Here is a 22,759-nt window from a genome sequence, read left to right as displayed (position 1 = left end):
TAATTTTGTTGTATCTAAAAATACTGTGCATGACCATTATAAAAACCACCATGCTTCACATTAAAGGATCAAATGCTTCACATTAAAGGATCAAATGTATAAGCAGGTCATTACGTTCTTTGAGGTTGGTCTTCTTTGAAACAGTATCGGTTGTATTGTTGTTGTTTTTTACTTTTTAGGTGGTGTTTGTGTTGTTGCTTGCATTATTTGTTATACTGGTATTATGATCTTGTTTCTGCACCCCTTTTTTTACTGTGATTGTTTTCATGTGATTTCTGTGATATTATTATTCGAAGTTAAAGAGGGGAGGTTTGGGACCTTTATGAAAATTGGTTAAAAATCAGTTCATGTTTGTGTGACTGTCCTAGGCCAAAAACCTTGTCGTTTATTACATACACCAAAAAAAAAAAAAAAACTATTTCTGTTTGATCTTGTTGAATATCAGTTCGTTCATAATACAACAGTGTCATGTTACTTGTTTATATAATTTGATAGTATGGCTGTTGAATTGTATTTCAGTAATACTTTACTGTGCGTATTGTTATGCGTTTACTTTTCTACATTGATCTACATTGGCTAGAGGTATAGGGCGAGGGTTGAGATCTCACAAACATGTTTAACCCCGCCGCATTTTTGCGCCTGTCCCAAGTCAGGAGCCTCTGGCCTTTGTTAGTCTTGTATTATTTTAATTTTAGTTTCTTGTGTACAATTTGGAAATTAGTATGGCGTTCATTATCACTGAACTAGTATATAATTATTTAGGGGCCAGCTGAAGGACGCCTCCGGGTGCGGGAATTTCTCGCTACATTGAAGACCTGTTGGTGACCTTCTGCTGTTGTTTTTTTCTATGGTCGGGTTGTTGTCTCTTTGGCACATTCCCCATTTTCCATTCTCAATTTTATGTTTTAAAGACAGAGAGAAATATAGGTTATACGAGTTTAGTTTATAAAACAGTTTTACGTAACATTAGCAATTGAACCTTTGCGATCTTAATAAGAGATTGAATGCGGTCACCCTCACCATGATTAATCACATCATCATCAATTTTTCTTCTTCTATAAAACTGATAAAAATAGGTAGGTAAAATCCCAGACATAAAGATAAGTATTAAACTACTTTTACTGCAACATGGTTACAAAGTCATGCAAGACTGGATGTCATGAATGTAAAAAGCAATACATTGGTTTATATCGATTAAATAATGCACATTTTATTGAAATTATTCTTTCAAATAACAATAAGCGCTTACATGATCAAATGACTTTGATAACAAGGTCGTCTGCGGTTTGGTTAAGTGAAAAACTTCAGTCATACTGAACTTTTTAAAAATGGCTTTATTTGGGAAACAAACAGAAACCAATTTTATATAGACAAAACAAATATAAGAAAATATCGACAAGTAATATACAGGTTAAAATTAGCTATTTGTCTCCTTTCTTAAGTTCTAATGACTCTTCAATTAAAGAAACCAATACCAAACAATTTCATCTGATAGGATAGCTGTTCAGTATAAAAGAAAATATTGCAGTGAAAATTGTGCTGGTCGCAGGTCTCGAAATGGATGAAATTGTATGCTACTACATCAAATTCAAATTAAATTGAATGTCCTATGTTTTCATAAAGCATTCCGATTAAAATAGTTCGATACAAGTACTTTTGAAAAGAAAAAAACTCAATCCTTAACAAAATGATGAAACATATTTATTGAAATAAGCATCAATTTCATAAAGCTAAAATATCATTCTGGTTTATTTTTCAATCTTAAAACTGACAGTTGGAGGTTAGGCTAGCATCCTCAGAAAAAAACCAGTCCATATAGGCCTACCGGTTACAGCCCTTCTTCATGGTTTTATTGTAAAGATGAGGCTCCTGAAATGAGAATAACCATCCTTTCGAAGCAGACCTAAACTGTTTCCGGTAGAATGATAATACCACTTCCAATGTTGTTTCATATTTGCAAAAACAGATACTTTTCACTTTAAAAAAAGATGCGAAAATTAAACGGAAATACCGAGCTAATTTATATTTTTGTTTTAATGAAATATCGCAAATAGATTTTGGCATGACAGCATATTGTTTGTTTGTCCTTTAGACGAATAAACTTTAATCATTATTTAACAAAAAGCGATATTTTCTAAGTGTTACATATGTATAACTGTCATATAAAGGCGGATAAAAGGAAGAAAAAGGATAGCGAAAGAATGTTGTTGCGGAGCATATTTTTTTTACTGCAAATACCTTTATTTATAATAGCCTTTATTTAAGCATATGTTTCTTTAATAAAACAGATCGTTGAAATGACAAAAGCATGGTCGATACACCTTATCGCTATTTGTCGGCCATTACTGGAGATCACACAGGTTCCCGTAAAATGCCACGTTTGACGTCATCATACAAAATATCTGATGCCACACTGGAAAGTGATTGGTGTATGACGTCAATAGTTCAAGTGGGACAGATTCTCGTGTCAGCCGGGAATAGTGATAAGGTGTATTGAAATAAGGAGTAAAGTTTCGGATTTTATTTTTGATGACTCAAATTTAATTTCAACTCAAAGGGGTTTATTGGTGAATACGAGACAGTCGAACGTTCACAGACCTATATTTTACATATGGCAAAATCAAGGGTACTTTATTCAGAAGATTTGCACCACGTCACTTAAGCCCTTTTCATTAAATTACTTCTCTTAGTTTAAGATTGAAAATATAATTTATATCAAATTTGCGGATAATCCAGTCCTTTCCGTCATGGATCTAAAACTAATGTGTCTTTGAAAACTTCCTTTGGCGGATATTTACAAAAAAAAAGTTGTGTATTATTCTACCGTACGGAGAAAAGGCTGAAAATTTGTCTTTTTACGAAATGGGAAGGTTGAAATCATCATGTTTTTAAAAGAATTTGGCCGAAAAATTAAGAAAGCAGGTAAGTTAAAAGTTATTAAACTTTAAAATTCAACCTACAAGATATTTCCCTATAATATGCGGACAAATCATGAATATCTTCTTCAGTATCTTGATTTCTGTCTGGAACCTTGCTTTTCTATGATGTTTTACAATGTTTTCACTATTGTATTAAGCAATTGAATACGAACAGAACCCTAACTTAATAGTACAATTCACCTAGATGCGGACTAATTATTGATACAGCATAGGAATTGTCATTAAGGGGCATATATTATCCTATTGTAATGGCTGCCACCTGTAATGACTTTAACCGCGCGTAACGTAACGCTATACTGTGGTGTTCTATATGTAACGTCACATCCTAGTAACGTTGTTATGTGTTCTTGTATAGATTTTAATACACGTTCCACATGTTATATTTGTTGTCTTGTAAATGCCTAAGTTATTTCATTGGCGACGAGGATAAAAGAGATGAAAAGTGAATGAGAGAAGATATTTAAAGGCATAATATAAGAGAAGAATAAGAAAAATGGCTGAAAGAATTACAATTGTGACAGAAAACAGAAATTTACGTACTTTACCGTTCTCACCATCGGAGGATCACCTTACTACGGGAAGTCAGTGGGAGGAATGGCTAGAAGGGATTGAAAGAGAATTCCGATATTTTAGAATTACAGAACCTGAAGACAAAAAGGACGCAATGATTATCTATGGAGGTAAGGAAATTTCTAGATTAGAGAAAAGTACACCCGACCCCGTTGATAGACGCATGGATGTTTATGAAAAGCTAAAAAAGAAACTGAATGATTATTTTGCTCCAAAGAAGAATAAACATTATGCAAGATACGTATTTTTGAAAATGAGACCGATTAATGGAGAATCAACAGTGGCATACGCGACACGACTACGAGAGAGAGCTGCTGATTGTGAGTTTGAAAATCAAGATGACAGAATTTTAGAACATATTATTCAAACCACAGATAATGAATCGCTAATCAAAAAGACGATTAACAGAAAGTGGACACTTGATCAAATGTTGCAGGAAGTACACCAGTTAGAAGATACAACATTGCAGATACATGACATGAGAGATTTACATACAGCATCAAGAGCCGGAGAAATAGCAAAAGTGACAAATTATGGAGGAAAACAAAGGAATTACGGCATGCAAAATAGAGGTAGGACACACACAATGAGACATGAAAGCAAGAATAATTGTAATTATTGTGGGAAAACACATTCGTTTGAAAGACGTGAAGATTGTGGGGCTTATGGAAAACAGTGTAACAAATGTCAGAAATGGAATCACTTTGCTGTAGTTTGCAAATCGAAAATGGCAACCATAGACCAGAGTAATGACCGATTTAGAAATAAACGACACATTAAAAGAAATCAAGGTAGGAATGTAAGAAAAACAACAGAAGACACAAGCGAAGAAGAATATTCAGATGATGAGTTTTTTGGAAGTTCAGTAAATCATTTAGGAGCAGTTAAGAAAATAAATGTACACAAAATTGGAGATAAAGCAAGAACAGTACTAGTTATGATGAATGATGTACAAGTGAAAATAGAACCAGATAGTGGAGCTGACGTCAACGTAATGGACGAGTACCAGTACAGAGCGTACAAAAACAGAACTAGAGAGGGATCTGAATTATTAGAAAGCAAAACAAAATTGAGTACTTTGCAAAGCAGTTTACCAGTAAAAGGAGAATTTATTACAACAGTGAAAAATGCAACACGAGGGATAAAAACAAGAATAATAGTGATAAAGGGGAAAATTAATTCACCACCACTTATAGGAAAGAAAACACTAATTGAATTAGGCATGCTACAAATAAAAGAAGATGGAACATTAAAAGAACCAAATGACTTAGGAATTCAGAGAGGAAATGTAAAATTTGTACACAGAAGACCAAAACAAATTGAAGAGCTCACAAGTAAGTTTAACGATGTTTTTAACGGAATTGGAAAAATTCAAGACTCAAAGCATAATGAAGAATTTATGGTTAAATTCTCAATGAAACCAGATGCAACGCCAGTAGCACAGAAACCTAGACAAGTACCTTATTATTTGCAAGACCCATTGAAGAAATGGATGGAACAAGGAATTCAAGAAGATATTTTTGAGATGGTAGAACCTGGAGATCCAATTACATGGTGTTCACCGTTAGTAGTTCAACCTAAACCCAGATTTAGTAAGATACCAAAAGAAGAATTAGAACCACACATGATTCGAGCTTGTGTTGATTTGAGAATACCAAACATGTATATGGAAAGAAACAGAATATTACAGTCACCAATAGTTGAAGATTTCACATACAAGTTCCATGATTGTACGATATTTTCGAAAATGGATTTGAAGCAGGGGTATCATCAGTTAGAACTCCATCCAGATTCAAGACAGATTGCTACGTTCAGTACACCATGGGGAAATATGAGACCAAAGAGATTGATATTTGGTGCAAAGTCTTCGCAAGATTTGTTTGATGAAGCTATGTATCGTATATTTGGCGATATTCCGAAATGTTTAAATCAGAGAGATGATATTCTAATAGGAGGAAAAACTATGGAGGAGCATGGTAAAACATTAGAAACAGTTTTACAACGAGCAAGGGACTTTGGAGTTACATTTAACAGGGAAAAGTGTAAATTTGGAGTCAGCGAATTAGAATTTTACGGGTACAGATTTACCAAAGATGGGCTCAAACCAACAACCGACAAAGTGAAAGCTGTTAAAGATTGTAAAGCACCGGAATCAAAAGAAGCTGTCCGGAGTTTTCTTGGAATGATTGGATATCTATCGAAATTTATTCCACGATACACAGTAATGACAGCACCTTTGAGAGAATTGACGAAGAAAGAAGTAAAATTCAAATGGGGAAAACAGGAAAATGAAGCTTTTAAGACACTGAAGGATAGTATAACGGACGAGATAACAATGGCATTTTTCGATCCAAAAAGACCAATTATTGTACGCACGGAAGCTAGTTATCACGAAGGATTATCGGCAGGATTGTTTCAGCATACAGCGAAGGGATTGCAACCTGTACATTTTATCAGTAGATCAATGACAGACACTGAGAAAAGATATAGCCAGACCGAGAAAGATGCCTTGGCAGTTAAATGGGCAAAAACCAGATTTAGTATTTATTTGTTAGGAGCGCCAAAGTTTAAGATAATAACTTCACATAAGCCGCTTATTCCTATGTTTAACAACAGCAAGGCAAAATTACCACCAAGAATTGAGAAATGGGTAATGGACATGCAGAATGTAGATTATGAATTAGTATATGAGCCAGGAAAAGACGAGCAAGATCCGTTGGATTATTTATCAAGACACCCATTGCCAGAAACTGAAAATGATGAGACAGAACAAATAGTAAAACAAATAATAGAATCGGAACATGCAATAGTATTGAGCAAAATACGAGAAGAAACTTCAAAAGATGTACGTTTGCAAGATGTAATGCAAAGACAGAGAAGAAACGACTGGGAGAAACATAAATCGAGACCGGAAATAGCTACATATTACATGGTAAGAAATGAATTATATATTCTAGACGAAGTATTATTTAGACTAAATCAAATTGTAATACCAGAATCATTACAAAGAAAAGTGATAAAAGCAGCACATAGTATGGGACATCTCGGATTAACCAAGACCAAACAAATGTTAAGAGCAAGATACTGGTTTCCTGCATTGAACAGTATGGTAGAAGATATAATAGGGCGATGCTATGAATGCAAGGTAACGACAAAAGAACATAGACAGGAACCTATCAAACCAACTAAAATACCAGAAACAGCATGGCATACTTTAGCAGCAGATTATGGAGGTCCATATCCAGATGGACACTACAATTTAGTGGTCATAGACAAAAGAACGAGGTATCCAGTTGTTGAACAAACAAAAACTACAACAACTCGCGCAACAATTGAAAAATTGAGAGGTATATTTTCAACCCATGGAATTCCAGAAAAGATAGAAACAGACAATGGATCATCATTTAGCTCAAATGAATTTTCGAACTTTGCAACTGAAATGGGATTTTATCACCATAAGATTACACCACTACATCCGAGAGCAAATGGCGAGGCAGAGAATTTTATGAAGTTATTAAACAAAACGGAACAAATAGCACATATGAAAGGTAATCACAGTAACGATGCGATTCAGGATATGTTAATGGGATATAGATCAACACCACACCCAGCAACAGGATTTACACCGTATGCAGCATTAATGAACAGAGATGTGAGGACTAAATTAGACTACGTAAGGAAAAAAAATGAAACTGAAAACATGAATAAGGAGATTACAGAAAGAGACAAGGAATACAAACAACAGTTTTTGAATAAACATTCACAGAAAAAGAAGTACAGAGAACATTCATTTAAAATCAGTGACCATGTTTTATTCAAGCAAGAGAAACGGAATAAATGGTCAACTGCATATGAACTTGAACCGTATATCATATACAAAATATCCGGATCAAGCATAGGAGCTCAGCGAAAGTCAGACGGAAGAAAAGTGTTTCGTGACTCTTCACACTTCAAACTCGCTAATAACATTGACATTCCGAACTCAAATGGTAAATGGCGAGATAGAATTTTAATGCACACTAAACCGAATGGAGACAAACACATGGTTGCACCAGGAAGAAGAGAGATGCCGAACCGAACCAAAAGAGCACCTGCTAGATTTAGAGACTTTGTGGTCTGATTTTAAATATGGACTGTAATTATCGAATATGATATCATAAGTGAAATATGGACTGTAATTATCAAAAATAGATATCATAAGTGAAATATGGACTGTTAAATTTAAATTTTTATTTTGAACATTAATTTATTTAATACCACTTTATTTGAAATGAAGATCAGAACTTTTGAAGAAATGGAGAAATGTAATGACTTTAACCGCGCGTAACGTAACGCTATACTGTGGTGTTCTATATGTAACGTCACATCCTAGTAACGTTGTTATGTGTTCTTGTATAGATTTTAATACACGTTCCACATGTTATATTTGTTGTCTTGTAAATGCCTAAGTTATTTCACCACCATCATAAGACGGAAGAAGAAGATAAGGCAAGATGGCCACTATGCAAAATACCCCAAATTTTGCAATATGAGCAAGAAAATAGCAAATAAAGTCATATCGCCAGTCCGTATTTAATTTTGTTTGTACAACATTGTAAATACATTTGGGGATGTGTAAATGTGTAAATATATATAAATATAAACAAAAATGAACTAATAAAAAATAATTATCGAACGCCACACCATGTTTTGTATACAAAAGACCGTAATCGGTTGCGAAGCCGCTCGAGGCAAACACGTTAAGAAGTCAAGTGAAGTATGAAGTTGAAGACCGATAAGAACCACAAAAAAAAAAACATACGCTGACAAAATATTTGTCTTCTATACGACATGCTTTTATGATGTTGTTTATTACAACCGGAATTGATCCACAAATCCTTAGACGTAAGTTTGTGTAGCATCTCATTTACATGGCAATTCATTTCCTATTACTTTATCTGGTTGGTTGATTTTTGGAGTTTCAGTTTTATATGCATTTTTCAAAGTTTTGAATTTATTGTCATTAACCCTCTTGCTGCCGACCGTTTTTCAAGGTTGCATTTCATATGCCGGAAAATACGACAGCTCAACGTCTGTGACGTAACATGCCAAACAACAACGTCATTCGATATATGACGTCACGACAAAATGACCACTACATTTGGGACCAATTGGAGAAAAACATAACCCTGTTTATTCTTCCGTATTTTAATTGAAAGAGATACAGCATTGATAAGAAGCTTGCATAAATTTATCCATGGACATATGTGTCCCTCCGGCACTGCCGGTTTGGACATATGTGTCCCTCCGGCAGCAAGAGGGTTAAACAACACTTCATCTCATTTTATCTAATAAATCATCAGTGGTGATAAATCTCGTTACAATAAAACTATTTTCCCAAACATGTCAAATATTTGTATTTCAAGTGTGAAATATGTCATTCAAAATTATGATTGCATCTCCTTCAGTGGGGTAAACAGTCAAAGCCTTCTTATCATTATTTATTTCATGTTCAGAAGTCAAGTTGATTTTATATTGAATGTCTCTATAATAGTCAACGACCATTCATACGAAGTCGTTGGATCGTTATGTAAAATGATACAGTGGCTTTGTCAGTTTGACGGTTTTTCAACTTATGAGTTTGAGTTTCCCTTTGGTATCTTTCGCCTCTCTGAGACAACAGAAAAAATAAAAATAAATAAATAAAACATATACAGAAAACTAATGTTTGAATATAAATACAAAACACAATCATGAACATTTTGGATAAAAAATATTCTACATCACACTTACATCAACGATATGAACAAATGTGTGGACATCTATTTCCGGAAAAAACTGAGATGTTGGTGTAACCACGTATTATCGAAATATTATAATGAATATATAAAGAATCGATGTATGACACAGTGTGGGAACGGAACTGTACGGTTTTATAATAGTTTTATCATTCGGGAGACTGTCTTTTAGTGATTTCTTTACATTTGCACTGTCCTTTTATTTTGACTTGTATACTTATTGTTTGAATGTTGATTTTCTCGCTGATATAGACACCTTCAAAAATGTTTCCGTGATAGATTCTTAACTATCTTTATTATTCTGAGAAATGACTGAACCCGTGCTCATTGTTATTTTAAATGCCATGATGAATATAATAGGACAGACAAGGAACAGCCAATGAAACACATATGTTATGTATTTAATGAATTTGGCTTAGGAATGCTCCGAGTGATTGTACAGGAGGGCTCAAAACGATGGTACAGTAAACTTGCAAGCAATTGTACAGTCAATTGAAATATCCGACATTTAGAAAATGAATATATTGGGGTTTCTACATGGACAATGACTTTCAAACTTTTAGACAGGTAAGAATATATATCAGAAAAGGTACATAAGAAAATTCTGATAGTGACGATGGGTTTTTCGATGTTCATTAAACAGGATGAAATTTGAAAAAAGGCAGGACAGGAGTTTGAAATACTGAAAAAAAACCAGGATGTGCAACTTTGCAAAAAAAAAAATAAAAATAGGAAGGACAGATATTACAACCAAAGGAAAGCATGGCTAAATGTTTCCTAATTTACGACATGTTTGATTAACCAACCACACTTAGGAATAATGTATATCCTAAGTTGGTCTTTAGTACACGTCCTAATCCCAAGAGAGAAAAGCGGGGGTAGGACCTTTATCGGGACTCCGGGATCGGGTGTTTTTAAGCTCAGGAATTCGGGATTGATCCTTTCGGGATCCGGGAATTATTTTTTTCGAATTTCGGGATGTCGGGATTTCATGTTTTTAAGCCCGGGATTTCGGGATCAGGACCCCTCTTATCCCCCCTCAAGAGAGCTTCGATAAACAGACCACTGTATTTTACATAACCAGTTATTGAATTATTTTGATTTGGAAGTCAATGGCCCTCTCATATATTCAGTTCCCCAATAGTTTACATCGAGACAATCTTTAATAAATACCGAAGTCAACAAATGGGTGTTCATTCATGGGTAACTGCATGAAAGTAAATAACTTAAATTCTTACAAGTGTATAATACTGGTAGCAGATTTTTTTATCTGCTCGTTGGTATATGAATATGGCAATAAATCTTTGATTCGTGAAACTAAAATAATATATATGTTCCAACTGTACGATAAAACAATATTTGATATCGTATATACTTACATAAAAAAGAAAACAGTCATATACATCTATAATACTAAAATTACGAGGTCCAATTTGTCAGCCGTCATCACGTAAAAACGACGAATCACAGAATTCAACTTTATATATAACTAATATAGTACAAAGGTGTAGATTAAAAATTACACCACTCCAGGCCCTTTTGTTTTCCACGTAATTAATATTGCCAATAATTAAGAAGTTCCGGGTCGAGTCCGCTACCGATACCAATAGTATATTCACCTGTTACCTATTACCTTATCTGTACGTTCCGCATCTGACAGGCGCACCACCAAACGTTGTATTCAGGACTAATATGCTATATACACGGGTCATAACCACAGGGTTGACACTACTAAATTGTCAAATTATTACCTATTGTAGCAGGGGTGTGGAAATATTTGTTGTGAGCACTTGTCCCTGGGCAAGTAAAACTGTAAATTTTACTTGTCCGGAAAAAAAGTTACTTGCCCTGATGGTCCAAATAAATATTGTAGTATTTTATTGTTAGCTAATATATGATTCTAAGCACGGTTTTGCATCCCAAACAAATCAGTGAAATCAATTGGTTTATATGCAGAGGCGGATTTAGGGGGGGGGCCCCCTTTTTGGAAAAATATTTGGTTGCTTATATAGGGAATCACTGAAGCGTGACCGGAGCGGGCCCCCTCTTAGGTCAGTCAGTGGGCCCCCACTTATGAATACTAAATTTAGAGGATAGTGAGTGAAATGGAAACTAAATAATAGATTAACTAATATTTCTATCAACTGACACACTTGGTTTTTTCTTGGTAGTTGAACACTTCTATTTACCACTTAGACAACACATAAGGTTGCCTTTGATCTATAAATAAGACAAAAACAAAACTTATTATCTGAATTTCTTTCCAAGGGGTAATCTGATATTCACGATGTCTATATTCTCGCTTCCGTATTTTTTTCATATACACCTTGACCATCTCCGTTTGCGTTTCATGCTTTCGACTAGACTCGTCATTCTTATTGTCTTGCTTGCCCGATGTTTTATTTTAAAAGTATTCATCAATCTGAATCTCGATTCAAACTCTTGACACTTCCGGTGAATAGTTGATAAAACATAATCGACGATCCCGGGTCAATGGACAAAGCCAATGTATGTATGTATGTACTCGAGATTTCGCCAATTTAGACGCACCCCTTGATTGACTGCAAGGGTACAGCGGATCCATGTACACTCCCTAAGGATTAATGGAGATGTGTCCTTTACAATATTATCCCACCACCAGAACAATCCCCACCCAACATCGCGCCAAGGGAGCGTGTAGGACACCGGGAAGTCTGTTATTATGGTGGAGGAAGCCGAAGTACTCGGAGAGAACCACCGGGACACTCGGTGGAAACAGACAAACCAGAGAGATATCAGAAGATTGATCTCCAGTTCAAAGAAGGGGACAACTTTGAACAACCGAGGCCCCCAAAGTACCCATTCTAGTTTAAACTCCGGTCTGGGTACCAGAGATGTGTGTGAGAGGGTGAAAATCACCCTTCTGATGTACTGATATTTTTAGCACCCCGAGTGAGAATCGAACTCGGGACCTTCAGCACTGTAGCCATCGGTCTTAACCACTAGACCACGAACTCAATATTACGCGACTCGGGTTTGCATACTTATTTTTACTCATTTTGGTAATCGATCTATTTCCGGAGTCATGAACATTGATGTTTATACTTTTAAATATATTTTTTTTGCTCGCTGATTATTGGTTTCTTTTACATAAATTAAACATCTTTATACGTTTTGAAATTAATCCTATATTTTTGCTGAATTTGAACTTTGTCTTGTATATTATTTTACTTGTCCACGGGCAACCAAGATAAAAATAATTACTTGTCCTGGTGTTAAAATGTACGAGTCGGGCGAGTCGGGCATAGCATTTCCACACCCCTGTGTAGTATTTTAATCAGTAAGACTTTCTAAGATAACAATACCAATACTAAAAATCTGGACTAAAAATAATTTAAGGCGTATAGGTACAGTTTTCAATTTGTTAGTGGGCATGACGTAAAACAGCAAAGCAAAAAATTCAACTTTATTTATAACTTATATAGAACAATGCTGTTGATTAAAAAATACTCCATTCCAGGACCTTTTGTTTTCCAAATAATTAATATTACCAATAACTGATAAGTTCCAGTTCAACGGGTTCAAACAGAAAGACTTGAAAGCAGAGAAAAACTGTGTATCTTATAATTTGTCAGCCGTCATCACGTAAAAACGACGAATCACAGAATTCAACTTTATATATAAAATATAGTACAAAGGTGTAGATTAAAAATTACACCACTCCAGGCCCTTTTGTTTTCCACGTAATTAATATTGCCAATAATTAAGAAGTTCCGGGTCGAGTCCGCAACCGATACCAATAGTATATTCACCTGTTACCTATTACCTTATCTGTACGTTCCGCATCTGACAGGCGCACCACCAAACGTTGTATTCAGGACTAATATGCTATATACACGGGTCATAACCACAGGGTTGACACTACTAAATTGTCAAATTGTTACCTGTTGTAGTATTTTAATCAGTAAGACTTTCTAAGATAACAATACGAATACTAAAAATCTGAACTAAAAATAAGGCGTATAGGTACAGTTTTCAATTTGTTAGTGGGCATGACGTAAAACAGCAAAGCAAAGAATTCAACTTTATTTATACTTATATAGGACAATGCTGTTGATTAAAAAATACTCCATTCCAGGACCTTTTGTTTTCCAAATAATTAATATTACCAATAACTGATAAGTTCCAGTTCCACGGGTTCAAACAGAAAGACTTGAAAGCAGAGAAAAACTGTGTATCTTATAATCGACATGACTTTATCAGATGACGATACTAATACTAAAATAAGGCTTGCGCATAGTTATATACTTTAATTCAGTCACGGACCCGTGATATCACGGGTGTGTTCTAGTAAAAATTAAACATGGCACCCAGATTTTAAAAGATTTTAGCCGGAGAAACGTTTCTTAAAGCCATGTTTTAAATATTAATACACCGATCTTATTAAAGATACATGTAGATTGTATTGGCTTCCTTATCTTTTCTGACACTATCAGATATAAGTTTTGAAGTTTTTGGATTTTATTAAGCCGGCAGTCGAATCCACGACACTTTGCATTCGAGAAGAGCGAGTTACAAGTTAGAACCTAAAGCCTTTGTTAGTGTAGTGTTTTTTGTATTATTTTTAGTTCATTTATATGTTTCGGAATTAAGTGTCGTGTCCATTTTTGCTTAATTATACAGGGAGCAGCTGAAGCCCGCTTCCGATATTGGAATTTTTCGCAGTGTTGAAGACCCACTGGTGTCCCTGGGCTGTTTTCTACTCTTTTGTCGGATTTTGTATCTATGACAAATTCACCGTTTTCATTCTTGTGTTTACCTCAACCTTTATACATATGTTATGTATTATCATCAAATACAACTTACATTTCAATATTTAGGATGAACACGAATGCGGCCACTTTCGTTTTACACGGAAACCGTCTAATATTTAGCTAAAATGATAGAATTATGAAGATTTCAGTAATTTAGCTTGACTTATTGGTGCTAGTATCCGATATATGTGCATCGTATTGTCAAAAACAGCCCATAGTTATGTAGCAGAAGCATTCTACTGTCCATTAAATATCTAAAAGTTTACATTTTAACAATTTTGTAAAACTTCTATATTTTGGGGCCAAAAGGGGGTCTTACTGGACCTACTCCTTTCGATGTTAACATTGGGGGACCTTTTTTTATTTTCCGCGAGTGTGCGAAAAGTGATATCGGATCCACTAGTTATAAAAAAAAATGTATACCATCGAAATATACAAAAAATCAGGGACGGTCAAAATATTTTTTTTTTTTCAATTTTCATTGTAACACAAAAAGATCCGGTAGAGTTATGGGTTGGTCACTTTTAATTGTGGTTAGTAACGTCGTTTTTTTTGTTACGGAAATCGCCGAGTTAATTGTTAGTTTGATTCAATGTCCAATTGTGACGTTAACGTCGTTAGCTACGATGCCCAGTTACGAAATATTTATTTCCTAACTCGGTAGCGCAATTTATTGCAATACTATGTTTTAATATTTACTAATATTAGAAAGCTAAACAAAAATATGGGAAAGTCATTTTGGAGGAAATTCAAGTGCAGGAAGTGTTGTCCAAATTACAACAACTGGAAAAAAGAGGTAAGAAAGTTTTAATCAATTGTTAAATCTGTCAAGATGTTTTTCCGGCTAGTACTACCATCATGATAAATCTGGTAGTTTTGAAATGTGGGTTGAGAGGAAAAGACTTAGTTTTCTCGTTTGAATTGTTTTACATTGTCATTTCGGAACCTTTTATAGCTGACTATGCGGTATGGGCTTTGCTCATTGTTGAAGGCCTTACCATGACCTATAGTTGTTAATTTCTGTGTTGTCTTGGTCTCTTGTGGAGAGTTGCCTCATTGGCAATCATACCACATCTTCTTTTTGATATTAAATCTATTGTTAAATCTGTAATTGTCATGATGTTTTCCCGCGACATGTACTACCACCATGATAAATCTTACGTCCAAACGATCGGCGTACTAGAGACAAACAACGCCTTTACCAACACCATCAAACCAGAGAGTATATAAGTACTCATACTTTCCACGGACTCTACAAGAGTGGAACCACCTTCCAACAGCTACAACTGAAGCTCTGACAATAGCGGGGTTCCAGAGTGCACTAGCCAAGAATAGTGCACCCAAGAAACCAACACCATAGACAGCAACCAAGTGTACATAGTTTTAAATTGTATATATTCGGAACGTTTTATTTGTAAATAGTTTAAAGGAGAATTGCTGTCTCATTCTCCGTCTAAAGAATCCAGTCCTTAGCAAAGAAGAAGAAGAAATCTGGTTGTTTCAAAATGTGGGTTGAGAGGAAAAGACATTTATATTATTCTAAATGTTATGCTAAAATTATTTAATGTTACTAATAATTTCTGATGTTGTTTTTTTCTATTACAGAAGACCCAAGTTGCGTCTGATGACTTCGGGACAGATCCGGATAGGTGAGTCTTTATTAATGTATTACAATAACAGCGGCGGATTTAGGGGGAGACCCAGGGAGCGCCCCCTTTTCTGTTTTGGTTGAATAATAGGGAATAACTGAAGCATTCTTAGGCAGTCAGCGGGGCCCCACTTATGAAAATTCAAGTTCTAGATCCGCCACTGAATAAACATGATGAAGTATGGTTTCCGAAAAACAAATAACGAAGGAGCTTTAAAAGAGCAAGGGCAGATTCAAGTAACTAAACGCGTTCTACTTACTTGGTCAAAAAGTTTTACTAAAAGTGCAAAATTATGCAATGTTTTTCTTTAGTTCTTGTGCTTTTACCAGAAACATATGTGTTTCTGCTGTAAGAAAACAAATCTGAATTTAAAATACAAATTCTTATTTATAAGAAAAAAAATGAAATTAAATGTTCAAAAACTGATGTTTACATATAAGATTGTAATAATATCTCATGTCACATAGGGAAACAACAGAAGTAGGTAAAGTCGCAGAAAATACCAGTGTATTTCAAGACACGACAGAAGAAGCAGTTAGTCCGATAGATGATTTGAACCAGGACAAGGAATTCGTGTCCAAGTCTGTCACAGAATTGAATTCCGGGGAGAAAAATGAGCCAAATCTAGAGTCATCGGAAGAAGAACTAAAGGGTGAAAGGAAAGAAGAAATAGAGGGCAAACGACGGGAAACAACAGAAGTAGGTAAAGTCGCAGAAAATACCAGTGTATTTCAAGAAACGACAGAAGAAGCAGTTAGTCATATAGATGATTTGAACCACGGCGAGGAATTCGTGTCTAAGTCTGTCACAGAATTGAATTCCGAGGAGAAAAATGAGCCAAATCTTGAGTCATCGGAAGAAGAACTAAAGGGTGAAAGGAAAGAAGAAATAGAGGGCGAACGACGGGAAACAACAGAAGACGGTAGGGGACTTGCTAAAAATTAATATAGATCTATAATTTTGCAATTTCAAAGAAATGCGCATAATTAGTATGGGAGTTGAAGCTCAGTAGAAAATATAGAATCCAAATCTTTAAACGTTCAATTATGTTGTTGCTGTTCAAGTATGGAAATACGTTCAAATTATACAATACTTTTTTTAAAAACATTCACGAATTAATGGCGATGTGATGTGCAGACATCAAGGCTATAACTGAGTTAGAAATGCGCACAGATTGGTCACTGTTCCCTTTTGGTTTAAAGAAGGTAAATTTTTAGGGAGCTACCGTTTGATTTTTATGGGAGTTTTTTTTTTGGGGGGGGGGGATTTCGGGTAATACAGACCAAGATGAGCAACAACCTCAGGATAAACCAATGGAAGAATACAGGACCGTATAGAGTGAAAAATTAAAAAGGCAGGACAGAGATTGCAACTAAAAAATGCATTACAAAATTGTTCATCCTAGCCTCCCCCTAAAAATCAAATGGTAGGTTTTACACCATTTTCACTCACCTTTCTGTATACAGAATATCAATATTTGTATTTTAAAATGTTTAGTTGTAGGAACAGTATGGGACAGCATCACAAGGGGTAGCATCAGCCAGGCTGATATATCTAGCGAACATGCAAATAACCAGTGCACATCCATTGCTTTGACTGCAGCCGGTACACACGAGGTCAAATCTATATCAACCTGGGTTTCAGTAGATATTGACATGGTTTTGTACCAAGGAGATGAAAACCATGGCGTTTACAGGTATTTACATGGCATTTATTTGATCTTACACAATCAACTAACCCTTCTGAATAGTTACTTCCTCTTCTTTGCCTTTCGCCGTCAGAATTGAGGTAAACACTTCCAAAAACTAAATCAAAATCAGTACTGTAAACCAACTTATTTTCGCGGATACTTAATTTCGCGTTTCACCCTTTCTAGAACAATTCGCGGCTTTTAATTTCGCGATTTTTTAATTAACATGCTGTAGTTTAGTAAGGCAAGATCCTAGTCTCACATATTCGCGTTATTTTTCTGTTCGCGAAAGTGCCGAAAAATAAATCGCTCGCGAAAATAAGTTTGTTTACAGTATTAAAACTCTTATTCTTTTTAGCAATGGTTACATGATAGGTCTTTAAGCTTAACTGTAGGCTTATACAACAGTACACTGTAGGTCGCTCTGTTGTTCTAAAGCTAAATCAAAGTAATGGATCATGTCCTGTATATGTCTGAATTAAAAACTAGAGGCTCTTAAGAGCCTGTGTCGCTCACCTTGGTCTATGTGCATATTAAACAAAGGACACAGATGGATTAATGACAAAATTGTGCTTTGGTGATGGTGATATGTTTGTAGATCTTACTTTACTGAACATTCTTGCTTCTTACAATTATCTCTATTTATAATGAACTTGACCCATTAGTTACAGAGGAAAATATTTTGTTAAAATTTACAAAATTTATGAAAATTATTAAAAATTTACCAAATTTATGAAAATTATTAAAAATTTACTATAAAGGGCAATAACTCCTCAATGAGTCAACTGACCATTTTGGTCATGTTGACTTATTTGTGGATCTTACTTTGCCGAACATTATTGCTGTTTACAGTTATCTCTATGTATAATAATATTCAAGGTAATAACCAACCAGATGCTCCGCAGGTCGCAGCTTTATACAACCGCAGAGGTTGAACCCTGAACGGTTGGGGCAAGTATGGACACAACATTCAAGCTGGATTCAGATCTAAATTTGGATTGTGATTAAATATTTGACACAGCAACTTATATGAATTTAAAATATTTTTTTTGCCTTTGAGCAATTCACTATGCTGTTGAAAAAATGTTTGAAGAAATTTTCTTTTCATTTATGAAATCTGAAATAAGAAAAATTTAAACCCCCCCCCCCCCATTTTTTTTTCACATCCCCCTTTCCCTTTTTCTAAAACTGATCTCAATTCAAATTTCTAATGGAGTTTACAACAATAACTACTCATTTAAATACATCATAAAATATTAAAATGTAAAATAAAGTGCTTGTTATCACTGAATGGTAAAGATTGTTTTAATTTATCAGTTGGTAGTAAAAGTGAATATACATTGTATATTGTATAAAACAATGATTTAAGTTGATTCAACTACTATTCTGGACAAAGAAAGATAACTCCAATTGAAAATTTCTTGGTACAATTAGATATTTCATGCTATTGCGCAATACTGTGCAATTGAAAATATTTGCTATTGCACAATACTGTGCAATTGAAGATTTCTTGCTATTGCGCAATAGTGGCAATTGAAAATTTCTTGCTATTGCACAATACTGTGCAATTGAAGATTTCTTGCTATTGCTGAATACTGTGCAATTGAAAATTTCTTGCTATTGTACAATACTTTATAAAATAATTTTGGATCCTGATTTGAACCAACTTGAAAACTGGGCCCATAATCAAAAATCTAAGTACATGTTTAGATTCAGCATATCAAAAAAGCCCAAGAATTCAATTTTAGTTAAAATCAAACTTAGTTTAATATTGGACCCTTTGGACTTTAATGTAGACCAATTTGAAAACGGGACCAAAAATTAAGAATCTACATACACAGTTAGATTAGGCATATCAAAGAACCCCAATTTTTCAATTTTTGATGAAATCAAACAAAGTTTAATTTTGGACCCCGATTTGGACCAACCTGAAAACTGGGCCAATAATAAAAAATTTAAGTACATTTTTAGATTCAGCATATCAAAGAACCCCAAGGATTGAATTTTTGTTAAAATCAAACTAAGTTTAATTTTGGACCCTTTGGACCTTAATGTAGACCAATTTGAAAACGGGACCAAAAATTAAGAATCTACATACACAGTTAGATTCGCCATATCAAAGAACCCCAATTATTCAAGTTTTGATGAAATCGAACAAAGTTCAATTTTGGACCTTTTGGACCCCTTATTCCTAAACTTTTGGGACCAAAACTACCAAAATCAAAGCCAACCTTCTTTTTATGGTTATAAACCTTGTGTTTAAATTTCATAGATTTCTATTTACTAATACTAAAGTTATGGTGCGAAAACCAAGAATAATGCTTATTTGGGCCCTTTTTTTTGGCCCTTAATTCCTAAACTGTTGGAACCAAAACTCCCAAAATCAATCCCAACCTTCCTTTTGTGGTCATAAACCTTGTGTCAAAATTTCATAGATTTCTATTTACTTAAACTAAAGTTATAGTGCGAAAACCAAGAAAATGCTTATTTGGGCCCTTTTTGGCCCCTAATTCCTAAAATGTTGGGACCAAAACTCCCAAAATCAATCCCAACCTTTCTTTTGTGGTCATAAACCATGTGTTAAAATTTCATAGATTTCTATTCACTTTTACAAAAGTTAGAGTGCGAAAACTAAAAGTATTCGGACAACGACGACGACGACGACGACGACGCCAACATCATACCAATATACGACCAAAAAATTTTCAATTTTTGCGGTCGTATAAAAACAGCAAAATGTCCTTAAAAATTACCAATTCAGGGGCAGCAACCCAACAACTGGTTGTCGGATTCATCTGAAAATTTCAGGGCAGATAGATGTCGACTTGCAAAACAATTTAACCTCTGTCTGAATTGCTCTTCATGCTTTGGTGTCAGAGTTATAATCCAAAATCTACATTTTACCCCTATGTTCTATTTTCAGCCATGTCGGCCATCTTGGTTGGTTGGCTGGGTCACCGCACACATTTTTTTTTAAAACTAGATACCTCAATGATGATTGTGGCTAAGTATGGTTGAATTTGGTCCAGTAGTTTTAGAGGAGAAGATTTTTGTAAAAGATAACAAAAATTTACAAAAAATTGGTAAAAAATGACTATAAAAGGCAATAACTCCTTAAGGGCTCAACTGACGATTTTGGTCATGTTGACTTATTTGTAGATCTTACTTTGCTGAACATTATTGCTGTTTACAGTTTATATCTATCTATAATAATATTCAAGAAAATAGCCAAAAAAACGGCAAAATCTTCTTAAAATTGCCAATTCAGGGGCAGCAACCCAACAACCGGTTGTCCGATTTGTCTGAAAATTTCAAGGCAGATAAATCTTGACCTGATAAACAATTTCACCCCATGTCAGATTTGCTCTAAAGGCTTTGGTTTCAGAGTTATAAGCCAAAATCTACATTTTACCCCTATGTTCTATCTATGGCGGCCATCTTGGTTGGTTGGCTGAGTCACCGGACACATTTTTTAAACTAGATACCCCAATGATGATTGTGGCCAAGTTTTGTTAAATTCGGCCCAGTAGTTTCAGAGGAGAAGATTTTTGTAAACGTTAACGACGACGGACGACGGACGACAGACGCAAAGTGATGAGAAAAGCTCACTTGGCCCTTCGAGCTAAAAATGATAAAGTTGTCTTTGTTTTTTATTAATAATCTTTATATTAATTTGGGTGGAATTTATATTGTTTTTCGTTTTTTGGTGTTGTTTGTTTTTGGGAAAAAAGGGGGGGGGGGTAAGTTAAATATTTTTCATTCAGCGGAAACACTAAAAAAAATAATAAAACAGTGTATAAGATTAAAAGGCTGTCTAGAAGTACAACGAACTAACCAATATACATACGTTTTTCTTCTCTTTTTAAGTCACCAAAACGGAGTTTTTGGCGACTTATTGTTTTTGTCCCGTTTCTTATTATGTCACCCTGACGGAGGTCGGGTGACATATTGTTATTGTACGATTCTTTTTTTCTTATTCTTATTCCGCACTTTTTGTCCAGCTTAGTTCTCGGAACTGAATGGACCAATATTGATGGAACTATAACATAATGTTAATCACCATGTGTAGTTTTGCACCTTACTTTGGAATTAAAAAAATGGCTACCATTGCCATGGAAACAGCAAAAATGTGAAAAATAGAAATGTGTTCCAATTTATATGAAACTTCTATGATATTAAGAGACTCATGCACACTTCAACATGGTACATTTTTTTTTCAAGCGGGGGTTTGACTTTGGAATATTCAAAATGGCCGCCGTTACCATGGAAACAGCAAAAATATGAAAAACTTAAAAATGCTTCAAATTCAATGAAACTTATAACAAATGTTGCCTAGCTCATGTAGACTTGACTTTTGAATTTGGAATTTTCAAAATGGCCGCCGTTGCCATGGAAACAGCAAAAATGTCAAAAAATTTCAAAATGCTTCAAAATTGTTGAAACTTAAATCAAATGTTGCCTACCATATGTAAACATTACTTTTGACTTTAAAATTTTCAAAATGGCCGCCGTAACCATGGAAACGTCAAAAATGTGAAAAATATCAAAATCCTTTGGGGTCCGTTTTGGTGACTTTTGTGTTAGCATCCTAACACAGGATTACTTGTATTAGTTGAAATTGTGCATTTTTTAACAGTAATAACTTCTTTACTTGTTATAAAGGTAACGATTTATTTATCACAAAGCTTAGCTATCTCTCTATGAATAGAACACATGTACTACTTTTAATTTATTTACTAACAAAATAATAACCTAGTAATTGTCGAGTTTCTTTTTCATTTGGTTTCAACTCTTCTTAATTTTCTTTTCTTTGCAGATCACTTTTCAAAATCTCATCTGAAAACGATGATCGGATTTCAATCGACGATCTTGTTTTAAGAGGCATCACCCCTGTATTTATGCCTACGACAGTAGCATTTGCAGAAATACTGGATATATGGCGAGGCATGTTGTTTTACCCAGACAACATGAACATAACCGAACTAGATAAAATTTCAATTCCTCTTTTATCTAGTGTTTTGGCAGCCCACCTTACAGAACGATCACCAATGATCGTCACCATAGACGAATTTTCATTGGCGTTCATCAAAGAAGGTGGAAACATTTGGTTATTTGACAGCCACTGCAGGGGTGATAATGGCGAAAAGTGTGTGCCTTTGGGTACTGGTAAGGCGTTTGCTGTTCCGTTTTCAAACATTGCACAAATTACTGAATACCTAGACAGAGAATACGGAACTAGCAACGCATACCAGGCAGCCAGTATCCAATACACATTTCCTTCAGAAACATCAGCAGGAACACAGGGATTAGAGACACTTAACAAAGAATTAAACACCAAATA

General features: G+C 34.8%; 1 protein-coding gene across 1 annotated transcript; it reads left to right on the top strand.

The window, feature by feature from the left end:
* Positions 1-14,710: 14,710 nt before the first annotated feature.
* Positions 14,711-17,790, top strand: LOC143041843 (uncharacterized). The gene is made up of 4 exons (XM_076214332.1): positions 14,711-14,875; positions 15,685-15,728; positions 16,196-16,650; positions 17,777-17,790. The coding sequence occupies exons 1-4, from the start codon at positions 14,804-14,806 to the stop codon at positions 17,788-17,790; spliced, it is 585 nt and encodes a 194-aa protein (XP_076070447.1). The 5' UTR covers positions 14,711-14,803.
* Positions 17,791-22,759: the final 4,969 nt, after the last annotated feature.

This window comes from Mytilus galloprovincialis, chromosome 1, assembly GCF_965363235.1.
Source record: "Mytilus galloprovincialis chromosome 1, xbMytGall1.hap1.1, whole genome shotgun sequence".
NCBI lineage: Eukaryota > Metazoa > Mollusca > Bivalvia > Mytilida > Mytilidae > Mytilus > Mytilus galloprovincialis.
The sequence above is the reverse complement of the archived record's forward strand: the minus strand, read 5'-3'. Positions and strand labels throughout refer to the sequence as shown.

Bases quoted from the DNA above. Each gene is read 5' to 3' on its own strand.
- LOC143041843 (XM_076214332.1), top strand. From the start codon at position 14,804: ATGGGAAAGTCATTTTGGAGGAAATTCAAGTGCAGGAAGTGTTGTCCA. The intron at 14,876-15,684 runs GTAAGAAAGTTT...TTTCTATTACAG, and splicing joins ACAACAACTGGAAAAAAGAG to AAGACCCAAGTTGCGTCTGA. The intron at 15,729-16,195 runs GTGAGTCTTTAT...CATGTCACATAG, and splicing joins TTCGGGACAGATCCGGATAG to GGAAACAACAGAAGTAGGTA.